The sequence below is a fragment of the Ursus arctos genome, unplaced genomic scaffold, assembly GCF_023065955.2.
Source record: "Ursus arctos isolate Adak ecotype North America unplaced genomic scaffold, UrsArc2.0 scaffold_23, whole genome shotgun sequence".
NCBI lineage: Eukaryota > Metazoa > Chordata > Mammalia > Carnivora > Ursidae > Ursus > Ursus arctos.
Window position 1 is genome coordinate 4968142 of NW_026622908.1, and position 16093 is coordinate 4984234.

The 16093-nt window shown below is 39.6% G+C and overlaps 1 protein-coding gene across 5 annotated transcripts in view; it reads right to left on the bottom strand.

Moving 5' to 3' along the window:
* RRAS2 (RAS related 2) overlaps positions 1-16093 on the bottom strand; it is a 71638-nt gene that overhangs the window by 24669 nt on the left and 30876 nt on the right. For 2 of the 5 annotated variants that reach the window (XM_026486766.4, XM_026486764.4), the window contains exon 1: positions 8449-8603. The exons of 2 other annotated variants lie outside the window; for them this stretch is intronic. In XM_026486766.4, the coding sequence (XP_026342551.1) occupies positions 8449-8589 (141 nt within the window). In that variant the 5' untranslated portion in view covers positions 8590-8603. Of the gene's footprint in view, positions 1-8448; positions 8604-16093 lie in introns of those variants that run through there. One more of the 5 variants, XM_026486767.4, reaches the window with a different exon arrangement.

A 16093-nucleotide genomic window follows, 5' to 3' on the forward strand; every position in this document is an offset into this window, starting at 1 on the left:
CTTCCTTACCTCCACCCTCATGTGGACCAAAGCCGCCTAAACAATGTGAACATTTCAGATGAAGACCACAGTCCTTGCCCCGGGACATGAACTGTCCAGGTCTCACCTGGGCCCTTTCTCTGTATCCTTCCTCTCCATATCAGGGTCCTCCCCACGATGGGGGTCCCCACAACTAAGACCTCAGGGCCAATACGGACTTTAGGCAGGAAGCATTTTCAATCATTACAAGATCCACACTCAGAGCCTCAGCATTGTTAGTTCTTACTCATCTGACCTTGGCAGGATAGTAACAATGCTGACAACTGCTACTGTTTTATTCAGGACCGAGCCATCACCATCTCTCCTCCCTCTTCTCAGACTTTCCCAATCAGCATGCGTTCCAGCTCTTACAATCTGCTGCTTCTACTCTTAACCCTTTTCTTATACAAATAATCTGCTAAGTAAGTAATCCAGGCCGTTCCCAGAACTAGGGCCTCTTTTTGTTTTTAAGAGCATTACTGTATGTGAATATAATTCACATACCAAAAAATTCACCCATTTAAAGTACACTGTTCAACACTTTTTAGTAATTCAAAAGCTTGTACAACGGTCATCACGATCTAATTCCAGGACATTTTCACCAACCCCAAAAAGAATCCCACACCCCTCAGCAGGCATTTCTCCTATCCCCCACCCTCTCCCACCCATAGGGCCACTAAACCACCAATCTACTTTCTGTCTCTATCGACGTGCCTGCTTGGGACATTTCATATAAATCCAATCATGTAACACACGGTCTTTTTGTGTCTGGCTTCTTTAGTTATTAGCATATGTGTTCAACATCTCCATGTCATAGCATGCATCGGTATCATTTCTCATCCCTTTGCTATGATAAGCCATCATATGAATATATCATACTCTATCTACCCATCCATCGGGTAATGGACATCGGAGTTGTTTCTACATTTTGGCTATTATAAATGATGCTGCCATGAACACACATGTACCATCTTTTGGGTGAACATATGTTTTCACTTTTCTTGGGTGTATTTCTAGTACTGGAATTGCTGGATCATACCGTTAACTGGAAGAACTGCCAAACTCTTTTCCGAAGTGGCTGTGCCATTTTACATTCCCATCTACAGTGGTTGAGGTTCTAATTTCTCAGTATCGTCACCAATACTTGTTGCTCAACGTGTCTTTTTGATTCTAGTCATCCTAGTGGGTGTTCAGTAATATCTCCTTACAGCTGTTTTTTTAAGAATCTTTTTTATAATCTCTACACCCAACGTGGGGCTCAAATTTACAACCCTGAGATCAAGAGTCGTGTGCTCTCCCAAATGAGCCACCCAGGTGCCCCTCCTTGCCGTTTTGACTGGTATTTCCGTAATGGCATGTTGAGTATCTTTTCACATACTTATTGGCCATTTGTGGACCTTCTCTGGAGAAATGTCTGTTCAAATCTTTGCCCCCTTTTAAATCAGGTCATCTTTTTATTGTTCAGTGTAAGAGTTCTTCATATATTCTGGCTACAGGGACACCTGAGTGGCTCAGTCGGTTAAGCACTGCCTTTGGCTCAGGTCATGATCCCAGAGTCCTGGAATCCTGCCCAGCATCAGGCTCCTTCTCAGCAGGGAGCCTGCTTCTCACTCTGCCTGCTGCTCTCCCTGTTTGTGCTCTCTGACAAATACATAAATAAAATTTTTAAAAATTATACACATACACATATACATATTCTGGACACAAATCCCTTATCAGATGTATCATTTGCAAAAATTTTTCTCATAGCCCCATAATTTTGAAGTCTTCCTGCTATAAATAAGCATACAGTTCCTTAACCTCTCAACCCTGGGCCAAAGTCCTGTACCTACCAACAACCTGCCATAATTCCAACTTCATATACCCAGATTTGTGGGTAATGTCTGCCCTTCTGCTCCATTAACCAACCGCACTACCCTTTTACTATGTGGTGGTTCTTCTGTGCTGACTGCTGCCTAGAACAAAACTTCCATTGCTATACCCACTCCCCTAACACCCAACCAGCCCACCCCAAACCTGAACTTTCCTCATCACACTGAACTTCCTCTGCTTATACCATGCCCTAGCACAGTTCACTTGTGCCAATTTGTGGCATCACCCTACTTCATCAAATCTAATAAGATGTCATTAATTTTAAGACCAACATTATCTTATGTGCCAAGAAAGAAAACAAAACAAAACAAATGCAGCATGTCTTTGATTATGAGCCTCTCAATGTCAAAGATACTAGAATGTAAAGAAAAAATGTGTCTTAGAATTAATGAAATACAGTAGAGTTCTAGACAATAATTCTGTAAGGCTGGTATTGTTGTTCCAGATGAGATCATTGAGGCTCGGTGGTTATATGACCTGCCAAAAGTCACAAAGTCAGTAGACTGGTAGAACAAGGACCCAAATTCAGGTCTGAGTCCAAAGCAATACTGCTTGCATTACACATTCTTTAATCTGTCATATTAACATCAAAGCATACAATATGCACCAGTTTAAAAAATAAATCCCGTCACTCTGAAAGTAACTTATTTTTAAAATTATGAACTGCTAATGCCAAATACAAAAAGCAATTTTTACTGTTTCATTCAAATTGAAAACATTTCTACATTGAGAATAAAGGTCTGAGGATGGCAATATAAAAAACACATACTCTTTGATCTAGCAATTTCATTTCTAGAAATGTATCCTATCACTACATCTGTACATATAAGAAATGACATGTGCAAGGTCATTCATTATTGAATTTTTTTTAATCTAAAAGACTGGAAACAACTTAAAATGTCCTTCAGTAAACGACTGCTTAAATTATGAAGCACTCATTCAATATGAATGCTGCCATTAAAGAAAAGAATGACTTCATGTACTAATAATATAGAGGAATCAGCAAGATATGTTGTTAAAGAAACACAGTTTACCTATTTGCCTTATTTTGCATAAAGTATCTCTGGAAAGATATACAAGAAAGATACACAAGATATCATTACCTATGGGAAGAACCCAACCTGTAAGCTGGGAGACACGAGTGGGAAGGAAAATTGTTTGTTGGTCTTGAAATCTGAAATGTGAATGAAAAAGGGAATCAAGGGGAAAGACCTGGATGAATTAAACACAAATTCTTTAGTAATAAAAGCAGAGCACGGGAGTGTGAGGAAGCCTGAATTCTAGTCCCAGCTCTACAACAACCAGACAAGTGTTCCTGGAGGAGTCAACCTCTTTCTTGGGTCTTAGGGTAAAGGAGCTATTTGCTCTGGCTGATGTTTTTAAAAGACTCCAGTTCTCTAATTTTATTAGGACATATTTAGCTCCTACACTGGGTCAAATAGAACTGGTAGGTGCTATCAAGAATTCCTTTGTTTTATGTGTGTGGTATAACAGAAAGAATATCAGAGTTTAAGTCAGGAAGGTTTGCTTACAGCCCTAGCTCCCACCACTTTCGAGCTAAAGAATTTGCAGCGAATCACATCACTAAATACTATTATTATAGCTACTTTCACAAGTTTGCTACAAGGAGTCAAGTAAGACACCCAAAAATCTGAGGTTTTTACACCACTACGTGAAATGTAAGTTATTAATGTATACAGTATCCCCCTTCAGGTATTATAAACTAAGTTTAAGAACAAACATGGATTCTGGAATCTGTCAGGCCTGGATATCCCACTTAACTGATATGTGATCTTGGGAAGGTTATCTAAATCTCTTAAATAAATCTTAAATCTCAATTTCCTGGGGCACCTGGGTGGCTCAGTCCTTAAGCATCTGCCTTCAGCTCAGGGCATGATCCCAGAGTCCTGGGATCGAGCCCCACGTCAGGCTCCTCCACTGGGAGCCTGCTTCTTCCTCTCCCACTCCCCCTGCCTGTGTTCCCTCTCACTGGCTGTCTGTCTCTCTGTCAAATAAATAAATAAAATCTTTAAAAAAAAAATCTCAATTTCCTGACCTTATCATATGGCCATCGTGATTCTCATTTGAAAGGGCTACTGTGGAGATTAAATGACACTTAAAAAAAAAAAAAATTAAATGACTGTCAAGTACCCAGTGTATGGCTTCGCCCAAAGCAAGCATTTAAAATTTGGTTCTCTTGGGGTGCCTGGGTGGCTCAATCAGTTAAGCATCTGCCTTCGGCTCAGGTCATGACCTCAGGGTCCTGGGATCAAGCCCCGCATCAGGCTCCTTGCTCAGCAAGGAGCCTGCTTCTCCCTCTCCCTCGGCCGCTTCCCCTGCTTGTGCTCTCTTACTCTCACTCACTCTCAAATAAAATATTTTTAATCGATCAGTCAATAAATGCATAAGAATTGGTTTTCTTCCTTTCCAAACTTAGAAACAAGAGGCTGCCCCATAAAGCAGGTAGCTGACCAACTTGCTTCTAGCTGTAACTTTTGCTCCCCAGGGCCTGGCTGGTTACTTTCCTTTTCATTTCCTTTCCCTTCTATCCACTGCCACCTCCCAATATCCTAAACCCCGTCTTCATTTCTCATCTCTTCTAGAACAGAGACTGAATCGTCTGTTAGAGCAAAACTGGAAGTAAAGGGAGCTGGTGATTTTCACAGCCCATGTTCTACTAAACTTTTAAAACTTCCACAGGAAGGGCTCCTGGGTGGCTCAGTTGGTTAAGTGCTACATTCAGCTCAGGTCACGATCCCAGGGTCCTGGATTCAAGCCCCACGTCAGGCTCCCCGCTCAGCGGGAAGCCTGCTTCTCCCTCTCCCTGCCGCCCCCCCGTTTGTGCGCACTCTCTCGTTCTCTGTCAAATAGATAAATAAAATCTTAAAAAAAAAAAAATTCCACATGGATCTTCCTTAGGCTCTTTCACCAACCCACTCAATCTACAAATACTAACCGAGCACCTATGATGAGTCAGTAGCAGAGGATGGAATCCCAGTTCTCATGGGGCTGGCAGTTTTGTGGAGAATTGATCATCAACATATAAATAGGCAAAATATATACAGGAAAGGTCACGTGAAGTCTAAAGGAAAATAAAGGGGGCTGACAGCAGCAGGAACTAGCAAGGAGAATGTGATATTGCATAAGGCAGCCAGAGAGGGCTTCGCTGGCAATGTGACATTTTAGGATAAAATCCTAGATCAATGGAGGGAGTCAGCCATGCTGCCATGTGGGGGAAGATCACTGCAGGCAGAGAGAACATTACGTTAAAGGTAGTAAGGTGACAGTATGGGTAACATGTTTGAGGAACAGCAAGGAGGCCAGTGTGGCTACAACAGAATGAACGACACGGGAAACAGTACATGAGTTCAGGAAGTTAACAGAGGCAGTCAAAGCCGTGTAGGCCATGGTTAAGGACTTAGATTTTATTCTAAATAAAAGCATGTGGCGTCTGATGCTCTGATCTTATTCTACACTGGCTGTTGCCTTCCTTTCCCAGTCTTGCAATGGACAGAAGTCTTCTTTCTGATACTTCCTTTCACAGGGATTAGCCAAGAACCACCCCACAGAGGCAATCAGAGCTGTGTGTATGTACACTTTCCTTACGATCCCCTTTAGGATGTTGTGGCAAAAGATTTCTATTAATTCAAGGAGGGGGAAAAAGTAAAAGCACTTCAAGCATATTTAGGAAACTGTAGGTCAATTACACTTGAAGTTAGTTCAGTTAAACATTTTTAAATGTGCTTAATCATTTTATAGAAACGTAAATACAAATGAAGAATATTAGCATTGTAGTATGAATTTTAAGAGTACCCATGGTATATTAAGTTCATTCACTCAACAAGTATTTGTTGAGTATTTACTACTTCAGAGATGGGGTACAGTCCTGAGTGAGAATAAAACTGATGTACTCCTGGTGCTTGTGGAGCTTACATCACAGTAGTGGAGACAATACCTAGGCAAGCAGAATAAAGAAAGATGACAATTTATTTTTTGAGAGAGAGAGAGAGGCAGAGAGTGGGGGGCAGAGGGAGAGAGAGAATCCCAAGCAGGCTCGATCTCACAATCCTGAGATCATGACCTGAGCCGAAATGAAGAGTCGGACGCTGGACTGACTGAGCCACCCAGGAGCCCCAAGATAACAATTTTTGAAATATGTACTACAAAACAAAACACTCATGTGGATAGAGAATGGATGGAAGAAGGGGCTTGTTTTTAAAAATTACATTACTAAATATTGTAGCCATGGGTCTACAGCACAAATGAACTTAAAAAAAAAAAAAAAAAGCTTTACTGAACCCTCTTATTCTAATAGTAAGAACTAAATTGCTCATGGCTTTCATCTCAAAGTGGGAGAGAAGGAGAATGCTCTCACCAGAGGTTCTCTCCAAACCACGTGCCAGAAGAACGGGCCAGCACTTTTCAGAAAGCGGCTCTGTCTATTCACACCAAAAACTACCCTTCTTACTTCTGATTATTTAACCTCATTTATCCACCCAGCAATTCTTGGTATCTATGAAATCCCTCCTTGTGGCACACAAATTCAAATTAGACTACATCACCGGATAAATTTAAACTCCTTTAAGTGGAGACAAACATGGTTCATATCAAAAGGAAGCATATAAACATTCATCTTACAATAATACCCAACTATGTAGATTTTAAAAGTCAAGAGCTAAATGGCATGTGTTCGTAGAATTTAAGACTTTGCTCACACCATTTAAAGTTCCAAATTATAGCTTGTCTATATGCGCACAGCCTAATTTCACAGTACAAGAATGCCACATCAATTGCAAACCACACGAAGAGAAAATAAACATGCAACTAAATTTTGAATCACATTTCTATGTACATAGGTCAGATACTATTCTTCCCCTCAGTAAAAGTACTTTTACAATGCTTATTAGCAAACTTAAGAAAAGGTTTTACTCACTATAGTGGGTTGAATTGTGGCACCCAAGAAGATGCCTAACTCCTAACACCCTGGTAGCTGTGAATGTGACCTTATTTGGAAATAGGGTCTTTGCAGATACAGTTAAGGATCTCCAGATGAGATCATCCTGGACTTAAATCAAATGGTTGTATCTTCATAAGATAAAAGAGTGGAAAATTTGAGACCCACAAACACAGACAAGACCCAGAGCGCAAGGCCACATGAAGGCGAAGACAGAGACTGGAGCGATGTGTCCACAAGCCAAGGGCTGCCAACAATCACCAGAGCTGGGAGAGGCATGGAAGGGGATTCTCCTCCAGCCTGTGAAAGAAACCAACTCTGTCAACAACCTGACTTCAGGCCCCCAGAACTGAGAGAGAATATCTCTCTGCTGTTAAAGCTACAACATTTGTGGTAATTTGTTATAGCATATACATTCACCTATAAACTTTGAACTACCCCTTCTTGCTAATAATTTTTTGTATGTAGCTTATAAACCCAAGAAAAATGGAGGGCAGATTTTTTTTCTATTCACAAACTACTGGAACTCAAAAACTGAGCTGCCTTCACAGCACCAGCATTACAATTTATTACAAAGAGATATACATAGACACACGAAGTAACAGTTTTCATTCTCTGAACTAGAAAGATTCAGCTAGTCAACAAAAACACAAAAAGTGAAAGAAGGGAAATGGATTTAAATGGTTCTAAGTTTCTAAAAGTTTGGGGAAAGTAGTCAAAAAGAAATATACATAATTACAAATAATAATAAAGTTTCAAGACTATAACAAATTAGTTGTATTTTTTAGTTTAGTTTTTTAATTTTAAAATAATACGTCCCCATGGTAGAAAACTTAGGAAATCGTAAGAAAAAAAAGTTTATACTCACCTTTGGAATCAAATTAAGTCCTCACAATTTCTCACCTGAACTGCACAAATAAGGCCATCATTACAGGCCTTTGTTTACAATCAAGTTTATATGGCAGTTACACAACTATGAAATTGAGAGTCTACAATGGAAATTCTGATCTAATTTTAACATAAGCCTTATAATTGAAACACACAAATGGGAACTACAAGGAGAGGCTATTGTCATGGGGGTTTCCAACAAGGTGCTTTCCCTTGATCATTTTGGGTCCTAAACTGTTCTGGTCTCTAATCATAATTTACATATCAAGCAAGCCCTCGATTTTAGAAATAATATTTTTAAGAGAGAAAAAGCAATAGATGAAGATCAAAACACTAACAAAATTTATTCAAGAGTTTTTGAATAATCTCCCACATCTCGCTTTCATTTTATTTTCTCAAAAATAAGTATCAAATAGATGGCACAAGAAGTAGGTGAAGAGGAACACCTAAGTGCAGCCACACGGCAGTGAAGCTCAAAACACGGAGAATGAAAATTTCTGCCAAACCAGATCTCTGAAATGCAGGGTAAAGTGATGTTTTTGTTGCAAACACAAATTTAAACGGTTCTGCCATTAGATATGTTTACTCAAAACTACACAGCATCCCCACTCCTTCCGTGTGGGCTGCACACAATGACTTCCTTCCAAAGAATACAATATGGAACATGGCGGGAAAGGAGAGGAGGAGCTTTACAGTAGAGAAACCACACACGCTACCTTAGTCAGCTGACCGTGGTAAACAACAGTAAGAACCGTGTTGATGTTGACGGCGTATACCCTTGATGTGATGTGACCTGATGAGCATGGCACTTTTACCTGGGTCTTCCTCCCAAAAACCCGTAACTCCACTCTATTCATGAGAAAAGCATCAAAAAAATTCCATTAGAGGGGCATTCTACAAAATACTTCATAAATTCTCCTCAAAATGGTCAGGGTCACCAAAAACAAAGGAAGTCAGCAAAGAGAAGCCTAAGGAAACATGATAACTAAATGCAGTGGGGTATCCGGATGGAATCCCAGAAGAGAAAACAGGTATTGGGCAAAAACTATGGAAACCTGAATAAAGTATGAACTTTAGTTAATAATAAAGTTTCAATATTAGGTCATTAATTATAACAAATGTACCATACAATATCACAGGTTAATAACAGGGAAACTCGATTATGGGTATACAGAAACTTTGTTTGGGGGGGGGGGGTTAAAGATTTTTTTATTTATTTTTGAGAGCCGGGGTGGAGGGTGAGGGGAGAGGTAGAGAGGCACAGGCAGAGGGAGAAGCAGACTCCCCATTGAGCAGAGGGCCCAATGCAGGGCTCCCGGGCCTTGATCCCAAGACCCTGGGATCATGACCTGAGCCGAAGGCAGACGCTTAAGTGACTGAGCCACCCAGGCACCCCACAGAACTTTGTTTTATCTTCTCAATTTTTCCGTAAATCTAAAACTTTTCTTAAATAAAGTCTATTTTAAAAATGTACACGGTAGTCATTTCCAGAAAAATACCAATTAAGGTCTCAGGTAAGACTTTTCTAATCACTCACATGCAAAAGCTTAACTTACAGAAAACAACTAGAACCACTCACTAAGCAGTTTCTTCTAGCACTAAGATTCCATCTGGATTTTGCAAGACTGATAATTCAAGTATTGCGGGCAAGATAAAGGGCGTCTAGACCAACTCTACCTTTCAAGCAAACATCTGATTTATTGTGATAAGAGTGTGAAAACCCAAAGTCTCATAATCACAGAGCTATTTATAAATAAGACAGATAATTTTAAACCAATAAAAATAACAAAAAATAGTAATTCAGAAGAAGATGCTTCTAAAGCAGAAGCTTTGGGCAGGAAGTTTGGCCTTTCTTCCATCACCACGGACTAAAATAAACATTATGTCCCTAAACACACCGACTCCCCATTTCCTCATTTACATAAGGAAAAGTGACTACGGCACGGTGCAATAACCAAAAGATGTTCACAAAATAACAGCATATCACAAATAAGAACCTAACAGTCTTATTCTTTCAATTCACTGGCATCTGCTAAAAGCAACTGATTCTGGTAAAGTGGACGTAGCACTTTGTCACTGAGGTCTCCGTCAGTATGAACAAGAGAACCACGAGAGAAAGACTGAATGGGTACAAAGGAAGGGAAACTGAAGTCACGTTTAACTACTTCCCAGCACTTACCAGGCCTCCTCTTAAACGCCTCCTCCTGCAAAAGTGTCCTGAAGAAACTCATTTCAATTAACGCTTACTGACGTGATCCTAAAAACTGCTACACTGCAGATGAGCAAAAGCGGGGTTCTAACTGCAAATCACGCACTGGAGGTGACACGAATGAATGAGTAACAGTCCTTGCCCTCAAGGCATCTACTCAATGTCAAACTGGAGACAAGACAAGAAACAAATACCATCTTTTCTTGACTCTAGGATGCCATCAACTGGAAGATACATCCTAATTACAAAGATACTAAAATAAGAATTTAATGTCTCCGGAAGGCTAAGACAGCACAGTTTCTGAGTGACAAACGCTACAGTGAGTTAGCATCAAGTACAGGGAAGCACAGACCACCTGACACTATCTTCACAGGCGTGGGGGTGCAGTGTCGGCACGAGCAGGGCCGCAGCCGGTCATCTCTAAGTCAATGGGAAAATACAACTCAAAGTGTATACGTCTTGCCAAGAACAAATTTATTTACAAAATGGAAGACAGACTTGATAAAGATGCAGAATATCTTTATTAATAAGTTTTAAAGCCAACATGAATAAATTCATTTTGACATTTCACTAAATTATTTGGGAAACAAAATTCACAGGTAATTTTTCACTTCTTAGAAACGTAGTCATTTTATCAGGAAGAAACTTAGATGAGAGAACTTAACGGCTTCTCCTCTTAACCTTCCTCTACAAAACAAATCATAGCAAAGCTTTTAGATGTACAAAGAGAGCAATCATAAACTCCATTTCTAAAAGAGAACCAGGCCATTTTCAGAGATAGCAGGAAGAACAAAACAATCATTTTCATGTTTTCCCTTCAGTTAGGACTGACACTCTACTTTAGGACAGGAAAACCCTGTCTTTGCAAACTCCTTAAGGCCATGCACATAAACCCTAGGGAAACACTTGCTGAATGAATGAATCACTATCCTAATAAATCCTATTTTGGATGTTCACGTCTTTCAACACTAGAGTGCCCAGGGATGAGATGGCAACCTTTTAGTTAGGGCACTGTAAGAGAAGCAAAAGCCTCATTTCACAGCACGACTCATGGACCTAGCATGGGGGGTGGGGAGGTGCCCCTCACCCAGTCTCCCAGGACAAGCTTCCCTGCTGTGGTCACTGCAGAAGAGCCTGACTCGTTCAGGCCATGGAACAGCTAAGACAAAAGAATATTTCCCGGGGAAGGTAGACAGTGTACAGTAAAGACAACCCAAACACAGATACCTTATTGGATGCTTTCAGTCCCCATTTCTGAGGCTATTCAAAAGTAACTATAAATCAGACTTGCAGAAAAATTAAGTTTTACACCCCAAACTCCTTCAGGGACCCGTACATCAGGTACACAATGAGTCACACTTGGCTCGTTTGACTTGGCAACAATACCTCTACTGAATTTATGTCTACCATGCTGCAAGCACTAAGCACTTTACACACTGAAAGCTCACAAGAAGTCCACGCAGTAGGTAGTACTCTTACTATTCGTCTCCATCTTACAGGTGAGGAAGAGGAGACAGAATAGATTAAGTAACTTGCCCAAAGCCACAGGCAGTAAGTGCTGGAGACTGATTCCAAGCAGTCTGGCTCGATGCTGTGCCCAAAACCACTACATTACACTGAGAGCTACCTTCAGAAAACAAAGCAAATGTATCACTTCTATTTTCTCCATACTTATGGAGTTAAATGTCCAGACCTCAAATCGTCCCCATACATCTCAGTCAATCCTGACACTGGTAATAAGCTGGCCAACAGGCAAAGAAGTGCCTCCTAGGCATGTGAGTATGATGGGCATTGCAATAAACACAGATATAAAACTACCCAGACTTCCTTCTGCCTTCTAAGAGCACAGGTAACTGGGAGTTTACCATACATAATGATTTCTGCTTCCCCTTTAAACTGTTATCAAAATCTCTCACACCTAAGACTGAATTGATAAAAGGTCATGCCGCTACCCAAGACTTATGGTAGAGAGATACAAATACCAGTTTTATTTTTCCAAGTACAAAATGATTATGCAATGAAAACAATAGGAACTTGCCGGATATAGAGAATCCAACATGACAAGATGGAGTGAGTTAGTTCCATTCAACCAACACTGAGTCTAAGATCTCCTACCTTAAGGCACTCACAGTAAGGAAGCTGTCAGCGCAAAAGAGGAAAAGAAAGAGCTTACTAGAGAAATGATAATAAGATTATAAAAATAAGAAACTCAACTGTAATCATGTTACATGTTTACAACAAACTAATCACTGTACACATGTTTAAAGAACAAGGAATGACGGGGGCAGGGGAGTCACAGTGTAAAAAGAACATAAAGATGAGTTAAGTAAAGGTCTTCCTGCATAATTCATTTATTTAGTTGTAGCACTGTCTACTCACTACATCCCACAAAAAAGCCACATTCATTTGAGGTCATTTTACCTCTTGCTATTTCCTCTGCAGTGAGTCTGCAAAGTTGTGAGGCATGGTGGTGATCCTACTCATTGAACAGAAAGCAATTGAGTGAAACATACAAGCAACCAAACCTCTGGCACCCTGTAAAACCACAAGAGAGCAAGAGCTTTTTTTCCCATGTTCTAACACATTTTTTAAAGTCGTTTTCTTAAGCAGCAATATACCTAGAATGACTGACTGCATGCTTGTCTAGAATCACATGCTTTCTACCTAAAGTCAGGTCAATGGACACTAAGATCGGGAAATTAAGTCAAAAAGTACAATGGACTTCATTAAGCAACTCTCACTGACTTACTTGCTCATTTCACTGATTTCAATCTATAAACAAAAGCAAAGGAAATTTTTTCTGTAGAAACTCATTAATACTTAAGTCTCCAAAGTTAAACTTCAGGTTGGCCCAGAGATTTGCCTTAATCAATTTTTTGTTGCTTTCAGAAAAACTCATGTAAAAACATTAGCTAAGAATAGCTGAAGATAACAAGTAGAGAAAAGGAATTTTTCTGAAAGGCACTAAATATACTGTGTTTATATAAAATAGCATGAATTGGCAGAAGTAAAAATACTAAATAATTTAAATTTATTTCAAAATTAGTTTTTCAAGTCCCTATAAACAGTTATGAAAAGAAACAGGATATAAAATACCGGAAAACAGTGAAAATATGAGTTAATTTTCACAGTAACTTTAAACATAACAATAAAAGAGAAACTGATTGTAAAGAACTAAATTCAGGTCAATCCTTTTAAACTTCAGGAGAATGTCCATACCGTCTCTCCCCTTCTACCAGTATGACTGACTGCGAGCAAATTTTGTATTTTCTTAATATACCTCCCTTCATGGAAAGGTGGGAGAATGGGGTAGGGAACTCTACAAGGACGGCACTGAAGTCCCTTATTCTTTATATTTACATTCTGAAGAATGATCAGAAAGTGCCAAAATCTCTGAAGTCCCCGCACGGGGCAGGGGTGGAACCTAAATCTGTTTGTTACTTCTGCCATGTCTTGTGTTCTGTTAGTGCACATTTGCTTGATCATTCAGGCGTAAGTGGGAGTGGGGGGGAGGGGTGTCAACTTGCTAAGACCACGTTAGCTCACCTATGCCCTCATCAGCCTGGCTGGAGGGATCCTTCTTCTCGAGCAAAATCTCAGATTTAGCTCCTTTCCCATCCACCCACCCCCAACTTGTTTCTGGCCCAAAGTGTAGTTTCTAATTGAAATTCTGACTCATTCCTGAAGTTCTGCCTTTCCTGTGTTTTCTTATCAATAAGTCCTCCCTACTCTTATTTAAGTTCACCCATGTTTGCGGACAGTATAATTAGAATGTCTGAATAGTTCTAGGACCAATATAAGTGAAAAATCTAGGAAACAAAAGAACCTTGCTGCACATATACAATCAGGTCCAGGAATGGTAAGAGCCAGCTCTGCCAAGCTGTCAGGGAGCAGGTAATTCCAGTACTACACAGATTCTTCCAGACAACAGTAAAGGAAGAAACACTCCCCAACTCATGAGGCCAGTATAACCTAGATATCAAAAGCAGACAAGGACATCAGGGAAAATGAAAATTATAGGCCAACTTCACTAAAATATAGATGCAAAAAACCCAAAAGCCCATAAATAAAACATTAGCAAGCAGAATCCAAGAGTACATAAGCAAGAATATACATTATGACCAATGCATTCCAGGAATCCAGGATTAAGGATAGACTTTATTTGAAAAGTTACAAATATAATTCACCATATGAGCAGATTAAAGGAAAAATAACATGATCATAAGAGATATAGGAAAAGCATGAGAAAATGTCACATCTATCTTAAAAATTCACAGTAAGTGGGACTAGAAGGGAACTAAAAACCTGCAGAAACAATTTTTTTAAACAGTGAAACTCTAAAATCAAGAACAAAAAAGAATGTCCACCATTACCATGTTTATTCAACATTAAATTTAGAAGTCCTAATTAGCCAATGTAATAAGTAGAAGAATTGAAAACAAATTATTTGATGATATGTTTATCAATACAGAAAATTCTACAGAATATACAGAATAATTACTGGAAACAGTTCTACAAGGCGTTTGGATACAAAAATCTATATAACCCCCAGACCTCCCTCCCAAAAAGGCCATTTCTGTATACAAGTCGCTATAAAACTTAAGTCAAATATACAATACCATTTACAGTAGCAACAGCAAATATATGGTAACTAGGAGTAAATCTAATAAAATATATTCTAGACCTTTATGGAAGGAAACTATAAAGCTTTAACTTTTTTTTAAGATTTTTATTTGACAGAGAGAGAGAGAAAGGAAGGGAGAGAGCACAAGCAGAGGGAGGGGCAGAAGCAGGCTCCCCTCTGAGCAGGGAGCCTGAGATGGGGCTCGGTCCTGGGATCATGACCTGAGCCGAAGGCAGACGCTTAACTGACTGAGCCACCCAGGCACCCCCATAAGGCTTTAAGTAAAGGCCAAAGACTGGGGGGGGGATACATATGACTTGAAAAGCATTCTATGTTCACGGACAGAATTGTCAAAAATGTCAATTTTCCTTATTATGATACGATTTAAAATAAAAAAGCTGAGGCACCTGGGTGCCTCAGTCAGCTGAACATCTGACTCTTGGTTTCCGCTCAGGTCATGATCTCAGGGTCATGGGATTGAGCCCCACACTGGGCTCTGCGCTCAGTGTGGAGTTTGCTTATCCTTCTCCCTCTGCTCCTTCCCCCACTCTCTCTCTCTAAAATAAATAAAAATAAAATAAAAAAGCTATTGGATTTGTCAATGAATTGAAAGAACCAGAAGAACCTGATGGTTGTAAAATTTATAAACAGGAAAAATACCCAAGAAATTCTTCACAAGAGTACACTCCATGAGAACTGCTCTGTTCAGCGCGGTTTTGCCAGAACTTACACAGTTCTTAGTACACAGTATTGGCCACAAATACTGGTTCAACGATATTTTTTTGAATGAACACAGTAGCGAGGCTTATCCTAACCACTTATAAAATTAAGACAGTATAGAACTGATAACAGGAATAGGCAAAAAGACTAATGGAACAGAACAGATGGCCCAAAACAATCCATATATATGAAATTTGACATATAAAGAGGAGGAGATTTTAGGGGAAGGATGGACTAGTCAATAAAAGGTTCTGGAACAACTGCTTATGTATAAGAGAAAAGTGAAACTGGGCGGAGGGAATTATAAAGGACCTGTAAGTCTATAAACACAGCATGCATTATCTCTAGAACCTCTCTAGAAAAGTCTCACAGATTCCTATTTTCTAAGTACTATTTAGATGTCATTCTAACTGAAAAAAATGCATAGTGCTTTGCTTGGAATAGTAATACTTAATGATATAAGTGCTTACTAAATATTATTCTTAGGTCTGAGCCCTCAAACTCACCTTGTCATGAAGCCTTGCTTCCACTGAAGTACTTCCTAGCTTTGCGACCTGGGAGAGGTTACTTGACTCTCCGAGCTTCATTACTCATCTACAAAATGAGCTTAGACTAATACTTGACAACAGAGTAACTGGTGGAGTTTTTTTAATCCTTTCAGTTTTTTATTTTAGAATGCCATTAAGTTTGTAGATTAGCTTTTAGAATTGACATAGTTAAGAGCTTACATCTTCAAATCCAAGAATACAGTGTGCTTTTCTACTCCTTTAAATCTTCTATGTGAACCACAGTAGCATTTTTAGGTTTT